Source organism: Coregonus lavaretus (assembly GCF_964263955.1).
Source record: "Coregonus lavaretus genome assembly, chromosome: 6".
In the NCBI taxonomy this organism is placed as follows: Eukaryota; Metazoa; Chordata; class Actinopteri; order Salmoniformes; family Salmonidae; genus Coregonus; species Coregonus lavaretus.
In genome coordinates, this window is record NC_139993.1 from 41,309,528 (window position 1) to 41,330,719 (window position 21,192).

At 45.2% G+C, this 21,192-nt stretch overlaps 1 protein-coding gene across 1 annotated transcript in view; it reads right to left on the bottom strand.

Moving 5' to 3' along the window:
• Positions 1 to 21,192, bottom strand: part of LOC311131043 (cytosolic carboxypeptidase 6-like) — a gene marked incomplete at its 3' end in the record, with an annotated part of 241,496 nt that overhangs the window by 44,025 nt on the left and 176,279 nt on the right. Inside the window, exon 5 of the mRNA XM_084163865.1 lies at positions 11,070 to 11,286. Coding sequence (XP_084019991.1) covers positions 11,070 to 11,286 — 217 coding nt within the window. The remainder of the gene's footprint in view (positions 1 to 11,069; positions 11,287 to 21,192) is intronic.

The window sequence follows — 21,192 nt, forward strand, 5'->3', positions numbered from 1 at the left end:
ATCGTTTTGCCTCACCAGTGTGCCTCAGTCAGTCCTATGGGAGAGCTGCTTCCTCTCAGAATGAGCAGGCTGGCTTTGAGAGGGAGGCGATGCCCTTCATCAGCATCATCCACATATTGAATCATTAGGAAAGCCCTGCAGCTCTCTCTGCAGAATGGAGCTGACTGAGAGACTTACACCACCCATTACAGCACACTAGCCACTAATCTGAATGGACCAATACATCCTATTCCAATAGGCATTCTTCAAACAGACAGCCAAGTGAGGAGTCAATGATATGTAGAAAAACAACAACAGCAGTGCTGTTATTGTGCATTTACATTATAGTGTGAAAAAAACAGGTCTGACATGGAGAGTGAACTGTGGTACGCCAATTCTTATGCTTTCACTGTGCCATGAATTTTCATTAGAGTGATTGATTTGGATGTAAATGGAAGGCTGAGGAGACCTGTGAGTAACTAGTTAAACCAACCATTTAAAAGCAGGCCTGTCAAGAGGAGAGCGAGGAGACAAAGACAACTATTGATCGCTCAGTGAAAAGAGATGGACGCTGGATGCCCAGTGCAGCCGCTTTGTGCCTCACCAATGCAAGTTTCAAATCATAGGGTGGCAGCTTGACGGCTCCACAATGGGCATCTATGGGATGCTATATCTAACATCCACGGAGTCTGAAAGGTTATTTCCTTTTCAAGTGGCCCCTCCATCCCTTTTTCTGCCTCACCCCTCAGCCTCTTCATCTCCTTCAAATCAATGTGGAAAAGTCATTGAACATCTGAGGGTAAGTCACTGAATAGATATCAGATTCTTCTCATGACAGAGCGCTTTTGTGCATGTGGATGAGACTCTGTTATTTTCCCTACATGTTCTGTGGTAGCAGCGGGGGGAAATGTGAAGATTGATCTGTTACAGAGGTCTTTATGGGACAAACGTTTAATGTCTTCAATTCATAACAGAAATAATAGGTGACAGGAAGCTAAAATCTGCCCATCTCTAAGGTATTTCCATAGAAACCAAGGAGGTATAGGGAAGGGCTGTCACCATTACTCATCCACAAATCCCTAATATTTAAAAATCTTTCAGGAATGTCATAAACTTTATTACGTATGACAGGTCTAAACTTCCAAAGGCAGCCTGGCATGGAAGTGGCATGACTAATTTATCTTAACATAATCCAATTATATTGGGATGGGGTTTAATGCACTTCTCTTTTATTATTACATTCTAAAGAGATAATTAAGTGTCTGCTACAGTAGCAGTGATCAGAGGAGGGTCCATTCTTGGTAGAGCCATGCTACTCTTTGGCCACATCCCCTCTCCTCTCGCTCTGCCCTCGCACAAACAAACATGAACGTCTTACAAATCTTACATAACCGGAAGTGTCCAATCTAATGTACAACTGACCATACAAACAAATGAAGACACGCTTTGTATCATTTTGCTAGGCCTTACAGTTATACAGTATTGTATATTTGGGGAGTGTGCAGAAATGTTGAGCTTTAAACAGCTTGTCGTATGGCTCCCATTCAGAGACTATCAGGGCTAATGTATCAGACACACTATTGTGGATAAAACAGAGGATACAGTCTGATATAACCGACTGTATGTTTCAGGAAAAAACGTCTAGAGAGAGATGTTCGCTATATGAACCACATCGTTCTCATTATAAATCCTACACGACCCTGTCAATAGTTTGTAATTTTAATTGGAATCATTTAATTCCTAGTATCATTTAATATCAATAGCTAGTTTCCATTCAAAAAATATCTCTTTGTTCTTAGGGCTGGTTGCATTTTCAGGTTTTCTCTCTTCTTTAGTAGCACTCACAGTCGACTGCTCATTTGCATATAGCTGCCGATCTATCACTCCACAGAGATAACAAGCATACTGTAAATGTGTTGCTAACTTGTTAGAAAGACCAAGGATTTCATAAAAAATGCAGTAATTACATTCAGTGATTCTCTCCAAGAGGAATGAAGACGGTAAAGTGAAAGCTTACACATGACATGTTCAAAGAATGAACTAAATATTGATATGAAATAAATAAATAATAAAAAAGAGATATTCCTTGAAGATGTATTTTCTTTCTACGTTTCCCTCTTTATTTTAATACTTAACTGATCAATAGTAACTCCCACATGGAAACAAATCGATACAAGAACTGAAAATGAAGAGAATCATTTCATGCAGCAGTACAGTATTTCCTAACATAACCCCTGGCGCCAAAGAGATTAATAGCCATGCAGATGGGAGTGAATCGACAGAAATCAACTGCCACGCCACCTGGCTGCAGATCCAAGTTCATCTCCTTGACATCCAAGCCCCCCCTCCCTCCATCCCCTTCCCCCATGCCCCCTCTCCAGCCAGGCTCCCCCAGAGCCCCCAGTGACCCCGAACCCTCCAGCCTGCACCGCTCCTGCTCTGATGAAAATCAGGCCACAATCCCTTTCAATTTCTCCAGTCTGCCTGGGTTCCGTTAAAGGCAATCGACTCAGTGAATAGAAGCACTATATCACAATATGCAGGTACAGGCGTGCTGGAGAGGAGAGGCATTGTGCCTTTGGAGAGAGAGGAGCTGGCATCCATCTCTCTCAGGCAGACACTCCGGTGCTGGGGAGAAGAGCAGACACACACGCACTGGGGCTGGGGGGAGCTGAGGGAGAAAGGAAGAGGAGTGAATAGAAAGTGGAGGAAAAATGGGCCCCATCATTTTTTCTTTACTTCAGGTAAAAAGGAGAAGAAATGCATTTTTGTGCAACAGGGGAGTTAAAAGAGAAGTGTGGAATGGACAAGAGTATCTGTGCAGTGCGGATAAAGAGCCTGGTGGGCGTGAGAGGCAGAGGAGGATGACTGGAAATGTTTGTTATCAGTCGTCTCCAGTCCCCACACGTCAGGGCACTGGGCCGAGGCGAGGCAGAGGGGCTGAGCCCGGAGGAGTGTAGGGTTAGGGCCTGTGGCCAGGGTGGAGGCCACTGTTCTGTTGAGGACCCCAGGACCACGGAGAGAGAGAGAGCGCTTCAGTGGCCACACTTGCTCATCCCCAACCCTGACCGCCCTAAACACACGCCCTCACCCATGGGCTGCTCCCTATGACTGCATCAGGGCCCTATGTGTTTTATTTATAGTGAGACTGCCTCTTGTTGTTTTATTCATCAGGGACACTATGTCTTCTCCTCAAGTGTTTACCATGCTGTGGTCAGCAGCATCTGAGGATGCCTTGTGTGACAGACAGGCTCATGAAAGAAGATAGGACTGGGATGAAGATCAGACTTATGTAAGTCTTGTAGGCTTTAGAGTTGTTCTGTTGAAAGCACTGCAGGGATGGCTGCTCCTCTTCATTGACTCTTATCCTCACATTCAATTCCATGGGAGTACATCTCACCCACACACCCACTCAGAGAACTCCAACTGTCTGGCTCCAACTACTATGCTATGGGAACAGTGGAGAGGAGTACTGAGTGCCGTATACCAGGGTCGAGGACTTCACTTTGTTCAGCCTTTCTGAGTAAAAGGACTTACTTCATAGAAAATTCTCCTCACATGTTGTTGAGGCCTAGGCTATAACTGCAGGTAGGGATAAAACGGACCAGGTTTCTGATTTATTTACCCTGGCAGTAATTCCATACCATAGCCACCAGCTTATCAGAAAACTAATTTGGCTGTATCGATCTATACAGTATTGAAGATTCTAAACCAGCGCAACATAATCTTCCCCTGTGGAATTAGACACACAGACACATAGGATCTGTCCCTAAGCCAACTGGGCCACACACTATTATCCTTGTAGGTAACGTTTGACAGGCTGAAGTTCTCAGAAATACACTAGTATCACAGACTTACAGTGAGGGAAAAAAGTATTTGATCCCCTGCTGATTTTGTATGTTTGCCCACTGACAAAGAAATTATCAGTCTATAATTTTAATGGTAGGTTTATTTGAACAGTGAGAGACTGTAAAAAATCCAGAAAAACGCAGGTCAAAAATGTTATAAATTGATTTGCATTTTAATTAGGGAAATAAGTATTTGACCCCCTCTTAATCAGAAAGATTTCTGGCTACCAGGTGTCTTTTATACAGGTAATGAGCTGCGATTAGGAGCACACTCTTAAAGGGAGTGCTCCTAATCTCAGTTTGTTACCTGTAAAAGACACCTGTCCACAGAAGCAATCAATCAATCAGATTCCAAACTCTCCACCATGGCCAAGACCAAAGAGCTCTCCAAGGATGTCAGGGACAAGATTGTAGACCTACACAAGGTTGGAATGGGCTACAAGACCATCGCCAAGCAGCTTGGTGAGATGGTGACAACAGTTGGTGCGATTATTCACAAATGGAAGAAACACAAAATAACTGTCAATCTCCCTCGGCCTGGGGCTCCATGCAAGATCTCACCTCGTGGAGTTGCAATGATCATGAGAACGGTGAGGAATCAGCCCAGAACTACACGGGAGGATCTTGTCAATGATCTCAAGGCAGCTGGGACCATAGTCACCAAGAAAACAATTGGTAACACACTACGCCGTGAAGGACTGAAATCCTGCAGCGCCCGCAAGGTCCCCCTGCTCAAGAAAGCACATATATAGGGCCGTCTAAAGTTTGCCAATGAACATCTGAATGATTCAGAGGAGAACTGGGTGAAAGTGTTGTGGTCAGATGAGACCAAAATCGAGCTCTTTGGCTCAAGAAGAAGCACATTAAGGTCCTGGAGTGGCCTAGCCAGTCTCCAGACCTTAATCCCATAGAAAATATGTGGAGGGAGCTGAAGGTTCGAGTTGCCAAACGTCAGCCTCGAAACCTTAATGACTTGGAGAAGATCTGCAAAGAGGAGTGGAACAAAATCCCTCCTGAGATGTGTGCAAACCTGGTGGCCAACTACAAGAAACGTCTGACCTCTGTGATTGCTAACAAGGGTTTTGCCACCATGTACTAAGTCATGTTTTGCAGAGGGGTCAAATACTTATTTCCCTCATTAAAATGCAAATCAATTTTTTTTTTTATTGACATGCGTTTTTCTGGATTTTTTTGTTGTTATTCTGTCTCTCACTGTTCAAATAAACCTATCATTAAAATTATAGACTGATCATGTCTTTGTCAGTGGGCAAACGTACAAAATCAGCAGGGGATCAAATACTTTTTTCCCTCACTGTATTTTCATCCCAAATGACGTGATAGGAGGGAGTAATAATGACTATCCATCTACAATGGATGAAAATAACAGGCTATGCATTTCCTCCCCATTCAGCTTAAGCATTCAGAGCATAGCATCCTCATCTGCCACAGACCACAGACCACAGACAGGCGGCGCAGCCTCTTCTCCCTATGCCTAAATATGTTTTTCGCCCATTTACAACAAATTAAGTTTCCCTCAAAGTGAATTTCAAGCTTGGCTGCATTCAGAGGGTGAGCAACTCTCTTTTCATTAATTTTCATTCTTTTCTCCTAACAAATGATCTACTGTACAGCTCGCTCCGCTCTCACCCCCTTTCCTTATTTCTATCTCTCCTCTTTTCTTCTTTCCAGGGTCCCAACTCCCCACTATGGGTCTAGCAATGGAAAGCAATTACACTGTCAGAAAAGTGTATTCTGACCTATTAAAAAACCTGAACACTTTTAGAAAACTATTTATTTTTTTCCTCTTCCTTGGCCCAATGGGAGAGGAGGCCTGACACCAAGATGAATCGGATACTTTTTTACATGCACAGTCCTCCATCCATCGAGTCGTCTAGAAAGTAGCGGCAGAGAGAGAGAGAGAAAGACGGCAGTACAGAGCTCTGTGGCTTGGATTAGATTTCTCTGAGAGTGAGAAAGCGAGCGAGTGTGACTGCTGACTGCTGCATTGGCTCCATTTGAGAACGCATCCCTCTTCCTCTGTCACTCGATAACTCACTCTCCCAACCACCTCCTCATGACTCCCACGCCGCTAGGCAGCACCTATGGTACCCACTCACCCTCAGCAGAGCCTTCCTTCCCAGACTGCTCCACCACTACCTACCTAGCCCACAACTGGAGCTAGGTGCCAGTGAGAAGTTTCATCCCTGCACTGTGAGACCTGAGGGTCTGCTAACAGTACCACCTCTCCTCTGGTGCCAATGCCTCAGGGTGTGAGGACAGGGTTGTTGATGATGCAGGATATCTATCTATTACAGGTGAGTGCAGCAGGAGAGAGCGGATGAGAGAGGAGGCAGAGGTGTTGTATCTGAGGCAGAGAGAGAGCTGCTGCCAGCTAAGTGACAACATAAGCCATGCTGGGTGATATCCTCCTGTCCATAAAGCACCCCTCTCCTCTCTCACCACTCAGTCATTCTATCTGCAGGCCCGTGAATATAAAGTACCTCACAGAGCTGCTCCACAATATTGAGCGAGCGTTAAGCCTTAAAGGTGTGAGCAATTTCCAATTTGAAAAATAAATATTATCTCTGACTGAGCAAATCTGCTCTCTTTGTGCCTGCATTATAATAAGGATCAACTTACAATTTTGGAAGTCAACTTGGAAAATACACCACCGTCTGACACCCATTCTACTGAATTATCTTTCTACCACAGATAGGCTATGGCCTCCAATTCCACATAAGATGACGTATGTTAATGCCAATGGCCACTGTCTCCACCACACTAGCCATACCTACCTTTTCTCCAGCCCACTCCATCCTTTCGTCATTACTGTACTAAACACTGGTGAGATGGCATTGCTATAGGGGTCATGATATGCAATAAAGCACTGGGACAACAGCCTAGAGGTATCTCATCTCATCCCAGCTCAACAGCATGGGGTCGGATAAACTGTTTTATCTTCAATTTCATGTGGAATAAATTCCTTGCTCTACTGTTGGAGTCAGAGGCCAAGCCATTGATCTAACCTCGCTGAGATAAAACAGGTGAAACAGACCAATTTATATCCCTAAATGCACATCCAGCTACATCAGCACTTTCCAACTATGTTGGAATAGAGGTCAAAGACCAATAAAAGCCAGCTTCTTATCATACCAACCAGAGCAGCCAGGGTCAAGCAAAACTGATCATGCATGACCCCACAACCCTTCAGAAAGGTTGAGTTGAGGTCTGGTGTATGACATTCCAGGCTGTTGCAGTGTATTGACATATAGGCAAACACCATTCCTCTAGTTCAGGGTGACAGCAAGACTTAAGAACTAGAGATCATCTATTCCCTCTGTATGTTCCAAACGACTTCCACTTAGTACAGTTGCTGTATGTGATATTGTGCGCTCAGCTCATACAGATGATAATGAAAGTAGATTGCCCAGGCAGTCTGATAGTGGCCCAACAATACCAGTCAGCTGTTGGAGGGCTCTTCAAATTAGAACGCCATCATAGAATCATTCATGGAAGAACAGACATGGCTGCTGTCAACAGCATCCTTGAACGGGGATGTGAAAGAGTGGACACACAAAGGGAGAGCAAAATGCTTCATGATGTTGTGAGAGACACTTTGGCTGCTGTTAAGCCAGTAAATGGCAAGACCTCATGCAATTTCCCAGCAACCTGGTTTCACAGAGCACGGCCATCCATCTGCCATGCAGTAGGAAAGACAAGCCTAGTCTCCCTCTCTTTTCTTCTCTAGCATCAGCTACTAACGCTCCAGTCAGTTTGACCTTCTCTCCTAGCGGAAGGTAGAGTGGCTATTGATTAAATCTTGGCACGCAGTGTACAAACACAGCGATAAGCCCAGCAGACAGCCGCAGTGCCAACTCCGTGGGCCAAAGGCCCCTCTCATCCTTTATTCCCACTAACAGGCACGAAGACACAGTCCCCTACAGCCTGTCTGCAGGAGACCCAGTGGCCATTAGGACCGTAGAAAATCATCTTCCCAGACCAGCACATCATCTGCCGTTTCCCCACGCCTCTTTCCTCCTTGGAGCCTTGGGATGGAAGGGCTTCTTTACGTCCTCAGTCTGTGTGAGCCCTGAACGTTTGAAGGTGACATCCACAGGGCACTTAGAAGGCCTATTATTCTAGACAAGCTCAGAGCTTCTTTAGAATGAGGAGCAAAGGGTTTTGTGGATATTACAGCAAGCACTGTGTAACTCCATTGCAACAATGTCAGTTTATTGTGTTCCTATGTAACTCAGTGATGGCAGCTGAGGGGTGCAGACGTAAGGATGGTCATCGACTCCTCACTTCTCATCCTGAGCTCTTATTTGCACATGAATCATAGATGGCTGCAGATACAGGCTGCTTTGTCAGAGATGACAAATAGTGTCCCAGTTGGCCATCATGACAGGAAGGGAATGGTAAAAGTGCTTTCTCTGCAACTCCTAGACTGACTCTGCCCATAAGAAAACACTTTGTCAACTTGTGTAGCAGACTATCTTGGTGTGCTTTCAATACTGGGCCCTGGCCGTCTTTATAGCAGTCAATACGAGAGAAATTGTGGAATAGTTTAAGGAAACTTCTGCCTGGAGTGCACACACTTGTTAGCAGAGAAAGGTCCAAGCAGCATCCACTCTGTCTTCATGGACTTGTCCCTCTGGGGGGAGAGTAGCTCACACAATAGTCAAGGAATGGATTGTAGGAGAAATCTTCAGAAAGAGAGAACAGGGGAATGGATACAGTGCATGACCCTTCCAACAGAAACTCTACAAAACATTTCATACAACCCACTGGTCCATCACAGGCCTGTAGACCATCACAAAGAACGTGTTAAGGTACAAGAAGCAAGAGAGACATCCAGTATGTCTGTAAAGTCTGTCTTAAAAGAGCCGAAGGAAAGAAACCTCTGACCATTAAAAAAAGCCTGAGCTCCCTGTTAAGTTGTCACAGATGAACAGAGGTTTTTCAAACCTCACCCCACATCTCATTGATTGACACCTGGGCAAAGCAGATGGCAAAAAAGATCTCCATACACTGACTGACACAAACATGCAAACACATTCTGCTTAGTATGCTTACAAAGCTTTGGTGTTCACCTACAGTAGCACCTACACCATCAAAACGCTTGTTTAATACTGTCCCTGCAGCAGATCTAGGTGCATGAACACACTGCATGAAAAAAGGGAGTGGAGAAGAGAGAGAGAAAATAAAACGATAAAGGGATGGTAGAGAGACGGAGGCTGAATATGCAGTTCAAGCATTTGTTATTTTCCCAGAAGTGCAATTATAGTAGTCCTCCCCTATTACAGTGGAGCTATGATCTCTCTGTGTGTTTGGTGGAGATGAGGCATCACAATTACTGCAGCTGTTTATTGGTAGGCAGGTAGACCTAGCGTGCTACAGCAGCTCGGCCCTGAGGCCTACTTCCCTCTGTCTGCTTGTCTTCCACTCTCCAAGTCTGTCACTCTAAGTCGAGTTTGTCTCCTCCTCATCTTTTCTTGCTTTGGCACTGTTTACATTCCCTGAGACAGCAGCCAATGTACACACTGACATAACCCTCCTTTCAAATCCCTCCAACAATGAGAGGCTGTGCATCAGTTAATGTGGAGTAGCAGAAAAGTAGAGGAACTGTGTCACTGAGAAATTCCAGCCCTGCAGCTCTGAAAAGCACTTTCAGGCTCATTCTGGGCTGAAACAATCCAAGCACCCTCTGATTTATAATCACACCTCAAATGTGTAGCTACATCTTTGAAATCCAGCTTTCCAATAAGTTCCATTTGGAGCTATGACTAGCCTATGAGCAAGCCATACCTAATGATCAGAAATAATGAGCATTGTATAGCACACTTTCTATCTTATGCCTTCGTGCACAAGTTAAACTGAGTAAGAGGCTGATTGAAAATGCTATTGTTCCTGCTAAAGCCATAACTCAAGCTCACCGGTGAATGTCACACTAAATGGTGAGGCTTCTGTTTTACCCCCTGATGATTTACTATAGGTCCATTTGCTATTTAATGCCACGGTGCCATCGATGCATGGAGTCTGCATCTGAAAGGGCAACGGGACAAAAATCACTCTTTCATTGTGTGTGTAGATATGCACATGTGGTTTGTGTGTGTGTGTGTGTGTGTGGGGGGGGGGGTATTTTATCTCCATACACGTATGGTAAGGTCTTCCAGCTAACATGTATCATGTGGGTGTGTGAAGCCACTGGAGGGACTGGGGCTCTTTACTGCAGCAGACGGAAAGGTCCCTCATCCCTCTCTCATTGCAGGTCGTAATGAGAGTGCTGGGCCGGGCTGTCAGAGATCCAGGACCGCAGGACATTAAAAGACAAATAAGGCCATAAAATGCCTCTATGACTATGCATACTAAACTAATGCTTAGTCTGAGTGCCAACTTACTCCGTTTTATGTCTGAACTTCTTGTATTCATCACAAAGTGCTGATGCGGCTAAAAAGCAGAACTAATACTGCACACTTTGGAGCCCTCATTTTGTACTTGAACGTGTCATAGGACAGTGGAAAGCATAGAAATAGAATTTCATGGAATTCTAATTATATGATGGGAACTATGGAAGGAATATGCCGATACCTGTTCTTGTCTTGGTTGCCAATTCTGGGCTCCTATTGGTTGAGATATCACTTTCTGAAATTATTCTTCACCAACATCATCTGCCCATTCAAACCATGTTTCATAAATATTTGACTCATTTTTTAATTTGCACCACATTCCTTATCAATAAATGCACTTTCATCGCTGCCCCTTGCAGCTAGCTCTCCTTAAAAAATATTAAAATAATAACAATAATAATCTCTCAAGCATTTCTAATGAGTTTTTCTCCTACTATTGTTTGATAAGAGCAGACAGTACTGCAGGCAGTGTGAACGATCCAGTACCTGTTCCTGTGAGAGGAGAGAGCGCTCCTGATTACGAGCAGCAGTGTTATCCCTCAGAGGGACACCAGCGTGCAGCACTGCACAGGCACAACACAGATAGGAGACACTGTAATGGCTCCACCAGCCTTCACACCACACCACCTAGCACAGTCAAGGACCCCTCCTGTCCTCTCTCTGGCTACAATCACACAGAGTTGAACAGTCATACAGATAACATGAAAATGTGAAGCAGAGGACTGGTGGATAGACCTGGGCTGTGGGCTCTCTGGTAGTCTGTTGAAAACTGTTTAATGAGGGAGAGAGGACACGTATTCGAACGCACACACACACACACACACACACTCACCACACTGAGCCCCAGCTGCTCCCTCTGCAGGTAGTCCAGGTTCCTGCGCTCCAAGCTGTCCAGGTAGTGCTGCAGTCTGGTATAGGTGTAGGGGTAGCAGTAGGCAAACTGGTACACATCATCCTCTCGGTCAAAACAGAAGGCAAAAGACATCACGTAGTTCCTCCGATGGTCAGGGCAGCGGTAGTAGTACACATTCTTAGTCGGGAGTCTTTGCCTGCAAGGACAGGCGAACATTTCAAGGATTTAGAGAGAATTCATCTCTTATATACAATACATACTGTATACATATTAGATCATTCCCTCAGAACCTTTCACCAGACTCTATCAGGTTGATAACCGATTATAATGGGACAACTGCTTGCAGCGTTTTGTCTATAAGGTCATTGGTATCAATGTGAGAGCATGGACCACTAGTGAAAGTGTCTAGTCTTACTATCATCCGGTCTGTTGTGGTTATGCCAAGGGCTACAAGGAGAGTGAACCAGGGGCCTTAAGTAGCGATCAATCAGAAATGTGACACTACTGCATCCCCTACAGCCTCTCAGTTTACTGTTCTGCTCTGCTCTCTCTATTCTCCTGGCTGCCTCTGCATCTCTCTTGTTCACTGGGCATCATCTCCCTGAGTTGCATCCCAAACTAACTGTATTAAGCAGTAAATAAAGAAGGACAATGGTAGACAATGGATATTTCATACAGGCTAACAATTGATGGTACAGCCCAGCTGAATGAGTGTCAACGCAGCTGATAACTGCATATAAAGCCTGTGCACATGCAAATAAAAAAGCTGACAGAAAGGATATGTGAGAGAAAAGGTGGGGTGGGGGGGAGTGAATAACGATCCACAACAAATGCTGGCAAAGAGGAGTAGAAGAGAGTGAATCTTCTGAGAGGGGAAAAAGCAATAATGGACAGGCATTGAGCTGAGGCCACAGAGAGGATGATGGGAGGGGGAGGGAGAGAGAGAGTGAGAGAGTAAGAGAGTGAGGAGGAGGGAGACAGAGAGGGAGTTAGGGAGGAGGAGGAAACAGAAGATAAGAAGAGGATGAGAAGGAGGAGGCAGATCAGAGGCTGTGATGGCAGGCTGCCGGCGTCTCTCCTGTAGGACCAGGATCAGATGGAGATGCTATCTGTGTCTGATAGCAGCCTGCCGTCCTGAGCGGCCTATCTGATAAGCAGAGGGCAGCAGGCAGCCTGTCTCAAATGAACCTGGGACTCACTGACCCCCCTCTCAATAAGCCCCATACTCTATCGCCTCTCAACTAGGGATGGGCAGAGGGGAAATAGGCTGTTGGTTTTTATGCTGACACACGTACACACACACACACGCACACACGTACACACACACACACACACAAACATACAAACATACACACAAACACTCAGAGAAATCGCTGCTGCCGCTACAAAGTGAAACACAAAATTAAAATCAAACCAAATTAGCCGAGCTTTATAAGGCAAAGTGAGGAAAGGGGGTAAAGGCCAAGCTGATTATTCCCCTGGTAGAGGAGAAAGTGTTCCTATATCTGTGGAAGTGTGCCTGTCTCAGCAGAATACTAATGCAGCCACCCCGCCCTCCCTCATGCCTGGCTGAAGGGAAGGAGAGAGAAAGAGGGGAGAGAGGTAGAGAGAGGGGAGTGAGAGGAGAGAGGGCAGTGAGCAGTGCCGGCTTGCCCCCTCCAGAGAAGGCTCTTATCCAGTGTCTGCATAGCCCCAAGGCTGGCTGCCTGGGCCGGTGCCTCTCCCACATCACTGCACTGCATCCTACAGGGCATTAGGGGGCTGACGAGCTAGTCGACAATGCTACTGGGCACAGGCCCAGAGACATACACCACACATTTGTATGTATACAAGTGCTCAACAAGCGACAAGAAGAGGAGAAGGAAAGGGGGAAGGAAGCAATAATTAAAAACTTTTCTTTGAAGAATTTCTACATTTTCACTAACTTGAATCTGGTTGTGTAATTATTATACTCAGTGTGATATTCTGGCCTCCTGGAATTACCTTTAATTTAAATGAAGTATATTACCTTTTATTTAAATCAAAGGATTTTATTAAAATCAAACATATTGGTGGAATATGGGATGAAAAATGTGTATTGGTGAAATGTTTATCCTGTTCATGTGAATTACACACACACACACGCACAAACACACGCACGCACACATGAACGCGCACACAAACACAGCACAATGATAGTTTGTGTCAGGAGGTCCCAGGTGTTTTGCCTCCTCCATTGCTTGTCCAGAGCTGAGTTCAGGACCCTACGGCTGTTCCCTGCACACCCAGGAGACTTGGCAGGCTGAGAACAGGGGGCCGTATTACCCTGTCACACCCCACCCCGGATTAATGAAATAAGATGACACTTAATTCATTTATTTATTCATCTATCTGTTTGGCATTATCCAGCCGTGCAGCTCTCCTCTGTACCATTTGACCTTGTTGGCTACTGAGCGAGTCTTCGATATTGATTGTAATTACACGACAGGAATTTACTGCTGGCCATCGCAGGACTGCTTTACTGTTATGGGCCAAAGAAAATAGCTTTGTGTCTTCCTCTGGAGAGCAGCGATGCAGAGGCTGCTGTCCCCCTGGTTTATATCTCTGCAATGTCTGCTCCTGAATGGCTGCTGGCAATTCGTTTTATCTAAATAATGCTGCCCCATGCCTCTCGTACTTCAGGATGCGCTACAGTGCCCCCATTCCCAAACAGATTTATCACTGCATGTGGCAACAAAAAAAAAAGCCGCCCTCGATGATAATGTGCACACACGTGGTTTCACAATTCAGCTACCCCAGCAAACACACGCTCACACACACACACGCGTCACAAACACATTCTACATCACAGAAAGTTCCATCCTAAAGCTCAAGGTCAAGGTCATCAACTGAACGAGGGCTGTGAGATGTGTTAACACAACTTCTATACAAGAGCAGGCATAAACAAAGATAAGAAAAACTCAACTCTGCTTGAACTGTCTTATGTGATAACAAGGCTTCTCCAGCAGAATCCGGGTCAACACCAAAGAGAGCAGAGCACTGGCAGCTAAAAGCAAGCCTTTACTGAGGTGTCACTCTTCTTCCCTCTGTTTTTCAACTTCTCAGCTGTTAGCAGATACAAGAAGGGCTTTGATTTTGATGTTGATCTGTTTCCCTCAGAAGTCTCAGAGATGAGGGATAAAATTGGTAGCTTTCATACTAGGGACATCTTGTCTACATTCTCAAATCAATCAAGCGTAGAGGTCACTGCAGTCACGCTTCTCGCTTTTCTCTCTGCTCCCTCTCAGAGCTGAGTCTGTCAAGCGCTCAATGTTGGGAATGGTTTAAAATATGTGCCACAAGTGACACAGTTCTACACCATCTCAATTCGTGACAAATGGAAGCTGTGTTCCTAAAAGAAAAATGTTTACATTTGGATGATATTTTTCACAATGATACTATACTATAATAATATACTACCAGCCGCATTTGAAGAGCCAATCTCTCTACCTATGCTGCCAGATGTTGAACAATTTCACTTTTGTTGAAACATGGCACAGCCTCCTTCTTTGGCATACTAATCCAAGCAGAAAATAGCTTTAGAATGATCTGAAAACAGTCAAGTATGCCTCCTACTCACACATGTGATGTATCCAATGGCACTGTTACGGTATCCAATGGCACTGTTACTAAGCAACCTCTCTTGCTTTGTCATTCTGTTGGCTGTATGTGATCACTGATGGTATACTGGAGTACTGTGTATAGTGATTGCCACTGCAAGTCACTGAATGTCCTGGAAAGCATCAGCAATGGGCCCCGTGTAGCTCAGTTGGTAGAGCATGGCGCTTGCAACGCCAGGGTTGTGGGTTCGATTCCCACGGGGGGCCAGTATGAAAAAAATAAATAAAAATGTATGCACTCACTAACTATAAGTCGCTCTGGATAAGAGCGTCTGCTAAATGACTAAAATGTAAATCAGTGTGTGGGTTTAAAACAATGTACAGTAGTCATGGGTTGTTTGTAGGCTCCGGGCTTTCCTTTGGAAAGGCATCTCAAAGCCCACTTTCTGTAGAGACAATAAGCAGTTTACAGAGACATCTGAGCCTGAACAGGGACCCTCTAAAGCTGTGTGGTTTAAACAAGCCGCTGGAACATTTTCTAAGGTATTAACATTAAAACCATTAAGAGATTTAATTTGCTGTCTTTTTCCACAGCACTTTGGGGAAAGACAGAAGTGAAAAAAGCCATGACACGTGAGACGTGACGTCTATGTCAGAAGTGTTCTCTTCTCACCATTCAACCCTCATGATTTGATTGCTCTATTCACTCTAAGTAAATTAGTTTATTTGTCTCCCCAACGTTATGCTGTCTGATATCGGCGTTTAAAATATAAGTTTCTATTGAGACTTCAATAAATTACTAACCCTTGGGTGAATTAGATTAGCAAACAGGCTAACAATCAATACCAGATCACATTCATAGTGCTTTACTTGAGTTAATAGTATGCAGCAGCAGATACAGTATTTCTACCAGAGTTAAACCAAATAGTCCTAAATCCCACCTAAAAGCACTGAATATGTGTAAGTGCAAAAAACGGCTGGGCTCAGTACTTTGTTCTATTGCAGGAGCATGCGGGTGAAGCCTCAACGCCACTCATAAATGCTATGGGGACATAGCCATTTTAGAGCTAAGTGCCTGGCGAACAGCAGCACACACACAGCCTCCCAGACCTTCAATCATTGGGTCATTAGACCTGAAATCATCAACTCAAAGCCCCAGAGTAATTGGAGGAAATGCTCTGGGGTTGTATATTCCAATCTAGTAATTTTACGACTACTGCTTGCATGCAGAAATTGAAACTAGGAGGAACTTGAGCCAGGTCCAAGACACTAAGGTGATGATATTCACTGATAGCAGTTTCTTACATCGATAAAAATCTTTATCTCTATTTGGACTGGTGATTAAATGTGAAATCATAGACTGTTACAGAGTGGATTTTCAGAGCATTATATTAGAGGAGGTAATGGATGAAAGGGAATAAAAATGAGAGCTATTGTTTCAGAGAGGAGTAAGAAGAAAGTGGATTATATAGGTATCAGGTCACATGAGAACATGTAAGGTCGCTGCACATTACCATTGTGCTTCTTCTGTTTATCACACAAACAAGGCGTCACTCAGCTCACTTTTATTAATGTTTTAAGAGCGTCGCAAATTCTCTCGACTGAATCACTCAGAACACACACACTGGGTACTTAAGTATTCAGCTAGAGGCATCGACTCAACTTCAGGGTTCGTTTTATGGCGTCATTAAATATATCAAAATAAGTAATCAAAATACATCCCATTAGCATTACTCCAGTGGGCTCAGGGGTGATACATTGCAGTACTGCTGACAGTTCTTTGAAATGCAGTGGAAGATTTATTCCAGTCTGGTTTGGCTGGGTAGTGGTGGTATGGAGGGAGCCAGGCTGGCAGCACTGTAAAGTGGGTTCATACAGTAGGGTCAGTGGTGAAGCAGAGAGGCTTGTGATGGCGGAGGATAGTCCTTCTACAACCCCTCTTCTGGTGAGTGGGCCGCATTATCCAGGATCAGGCCATTACTCTGTAGTGCGGAAATATTCCACTCACATCCGTATGTAAACAGTGACTCTCATTCATTCACATCTCACTCATGCATAGCAGGTCTAACAGACAGACAGACAGACAGACAGACAGACAGACAGACAGACAGACAGACAGACAGACAGACAGACAGACAGACAGACATCTCCACGGGTGTTATGTGGATGTCGATGTGATGTAGGGCCAGAGGCTTGCAATCGCATTCAGAGACAAAACCAGGGCAAACATGTCTTAAATGAAGTCTTGAGAATCATGTCATGTCCGATCAGGCAACCTTGGACTGTGCTCAGTATCATCCTGGAGAGGAGTGCAGCTGTGCCAGTACCCTGATTGACCAGCAGATGGCCACATCTCTAGGTTGTGTTCAGTAGCGGCATGACCTTCCCATCTCTGCTACAGACAGTCCCAGGTCCACTCCCCTGTCTGTGGATCTCTCTAAAGTACTGTGGTCAATACCATAGCACTAAAGTTCATCCAAAACCAGTGAACCTATCTGAAAGTTTGAATATAAACTTGGTGTGGCTATTTCTCAATGGGGTTTATTAATATGATGAACAGTGGACTATGTGCCAGATAGGGCAGAGGGTTGACTGTACACCACTGTACCTCCCATCCCCCAGCCCCCGCCCATGGCTCCATGCTGGTGCAGCTACAGGCCCCACTGTGCTGGGGGGTGATGGGGCAATTAGCTGAGAGCAGATGATCACCCTGCCATCGCCAGCGTGGCGCCGCCACCCCCCTCTGGGGCACGAGGGCAGGTGGCATTAGTCTGGGAGGGGGGCACTAACACGCCACAACCATGATGTCAGCGTTGTACCCTGGTGTGTGTGTGTGTGTTGATAAATGTGTAAAAGTGTATGAGGGGTTAGGATAACAGGAACAAACACCAGCTCCCCATGCGCCTACAACATGCAGCACTAGACCCACCCCACATTAGAGTTCAGTCTCAGGTCCCAGGGGAGCCACAACGCCACAGAGTGGTCTGGATCACAGCTGACACCAACACACCCATCATACTAGGACTACAGCTAATGTGAATATGCTAACCATGGAGTAAAGCAAATGTCATAATGACTCATAATAGAAAAAGCTGTTAGAGATGTACTCACTTCTGTAAACAACAGAAATAACTGCTGGCCTTGCCCAGCCGCAAACAACAGAGAAATCACACATTCTATTAGACACACTGATAAATCAGCTAAAGGTGTTGTAAACAAAAACAGTGTCTATGAGATAAAGCATTGGGAGAGAGAGAGAGAGAGAGAGAGAGAAAGAGAGAGAGAGAGAGAGAGAGAGAGAGAGAGAGAGAGAGAGAGAGAGAGAGAGAGAGAGAGAGAGAGAGAGAGAGAGAGAGAGAGAGAGCGAGAGCAGGTGGAGTGGTTGTGAGATCTCTCTCTCCTCTCCTCTCCCATGGGAGATGGGGGTGTGTCTGCTGTCTGCATCAGCTCTCTGGGTAGAGTGGACCCATGGAGACAGCCTGGCGCCAGACTGCCTGGCTAACAACACTGCACCCAGACACACTCACTCACACACGCACGCATACATAGGCACACAACCAACGCAAAAAACAACAACAAAAATACACACACATTGCCTAGATCCGAGACAGAGCAGTCTGCTCCTGACAACTGTACGGCATTCATTCTCCATAGAAGGTGAACAATGGCTCTCTCTGTTAATTACAGGAAGGCAGACATGTAGCTTCATGTAGCCCAGTGCAGTGTGCTGGAGAAATGCTGTTGAGATGGAGTAGAGATGGGGGAGTGACAGGGCTTTTTGAGGGCTAATGCAGATGCAGCTCCAGATTCAATTAGTCTACTCTCTGATAGCATGATCTTCCCAGACAGACAATCTCCTCTCTCACTCCTTTGTTGTCTGTGCACTGAATAGTAAGGCTTACCTCAGGTATTTACATAAACATTCATATTGGGATAGGACTGGAGTCTAATGTGAAATGTGTAATGATTTCTGTAGAGTAAACCATATACAGAAAATCCACCCGCAGGTTCCTGAAATATGTAAGTTGTGTTGGAAATGTGTTCATCAAAGCAGACATGTTTTCTGCAAACAATGTCATTTCTGAAAATGAAATTCCAATGTTGAAAGTATTCCCAGCTCAGCTCTCTCTGTAAAACATATTTGTTGCTTTCCCTCAGTCATAAAGTAGGTCTCGAAATGCACATCCACATACTCATTAAATAGAGTATGACAACAATGATCTCAGCCGTATCATAACCATGTTATTGAGTCTGTGTAAGTATGACTCATCAGATAGAGGTTAGGCTGATGAGATCATCCACTCTCTTGATGGCAACATGACAAACCATGAGGTCACAATGAGGTCATCAGAATAATGTCATACACTCAGAGTGATGTCATACTGTACACGAGAAATGAAGAGCAAGAACCAGTAATTACACTGGTTAGGAGAATGACCTCACACATACACATGGACATTAGGACAAAGGATAGCTACAATCCTTATGAGATTCAAAACAATAACATAATATTGGATAGGATCTGCACTTCAAATTTAGGATACTGCCTCAACAAAACCTTAAAGTAGAATTTGACCACAACCGGCATTCAAATAATTATTGTGATTCTACTACAAAAATGCAACATTTTCAACTTTGTTGTTTAAAAAGAAGGCAATTTTACACAACAACCAAATCCAGCAGGCTCTTCGCCTACTCTAAATGGAAATCAGTGGTGTGCCTGTTAGGTCATGGCAGGTGAGTCTCTATCTCTCTCTCCCCACTCCCACCCAGATCTGTAAACCATCTGTCCCCTGAGGGTGTCCCTGCCTGCCTGGCACAGCCGGCCTGACCACATCCCCCCTGGCACCGGTGGCAGCTGTGGTGTTTGGGCTCTCTCCGCTCGCTGCCTGCAGGCAGACTGGTGGCTCCAGGTGCCAGGGGGGTAACTGGGCGCTCGGGCTCCCAGACAGCAGATGCTGCCAATTAACTTCCACGCCACAGGCTGGTAGAGGGGCTGGGGGAGCGGGAGCAGAAGCGGGCACAGCACTTATTGAGGTTGACTGGAGTCAGCTAGCGAATCACAGGCAGTGAACACAGCGCTACTATCCCCTTACTGTCTCTGTGCCCTGTCCCGGGGCACCACATGTCACATCAGAGCCTCTGAGAGGCACAGCTCAATTACGGTAGGTGAAGAAACAATACATTACCCTTCACACTCCACCGCCATCATTCACAGTCAAATCACTCCAGCATCCACTTTTGTTTATTTGCATTTGCTTCATTTCCCAGTTATGTTGAATTTAATTTTGAGCCGAATGTACTTTTATCACAGCTGGGTTGGCAATCTCAGTCTTTGATTGAACCCGGCGAATTGTAGCGGAGTCAGAATAACAAAAGGCAACCTTGTGGGATGAAAAAAGGCCAGCTAGACCGTAGCCTCTCTAAGAGATGGTAGGAGTATACTGTAGGTGTATATTAAAATAGGGATGGATGACATGACATGGAGAGCTCATCAACAGGGGAAGTGAGACAGAACAGAACGGCCTCCAACAAGCGTGATTGTGATGAGTGGAGAGGCATGAAGGACTGTATTTCACAGGTAGGCCAGGGAGCTCTCAGCCTCTCTGATGTGCTGTGTTGGTGTGGGTGTGAGTGACAGCCCTGCTCAGCCACAGGACAGCAGTGTGAAAACAGGGCCTGACCCCTGGACCCCAGCCCGCCCCGCCCTCTCTTTCTCTCTCTCTCTCTCTTCCTCACACACACTCAGCACAAAGGGGATGTGACAGCCATAACATTGGGCAGGAAAGGGGATGAACCCCGCTCTCTGAAGAGAAGGGGCTTTTCGACTTATTGTTGGGGATTGTCTTGCTCTTTCTGTCTTTCTTTCTTTCACACACAAACACACACACACACACACACACACACACACACACACACACACACACACACAGTTACATGGAAACAAATACACACACGTTTTCTGGTCAGACACCAAGCAGGGATGAGTTGACAGTGGCTGAGTAACATGCATTGTTTGCTTGCTTTCTCTGGCTAAGTTGACAGGCCATTGCAGTGATTACCTTGGACACTGGAAATTACAGCTATGGAGAGATTCTGGCTGCCGAAGCCCTTAAAGCCTCAAACAACATTTCTATAGTCGTGTCAACAAAAATACAAACCTCTGTATGCCTAATGTAACAGAAAAACAAACAAAAGAAACATACAACTGTAATCTTACACTGATGTTCCATAACCTCATCCATCACATCTGACTTCCATCATCACTCCCATAAAACAACACACTAACATATACCTGAGAGTAAAAGCTAACCATTTACATTTTACATTTTAGTCATTTAGCAGACTCTCTTATCCAGAGCGACTTATAGTTAGTGAGTGCATACATTTTTCACACTGGCCCCCCGTGGGAAACGAACCCACAACCCTGGCGTTGCAAGCGCCATGCTCTACCAACTGAGCTACAGGAGGGCCCAGCCATACACATCACACTGTCCCAGGTCACCAACTCATCAACTACATGA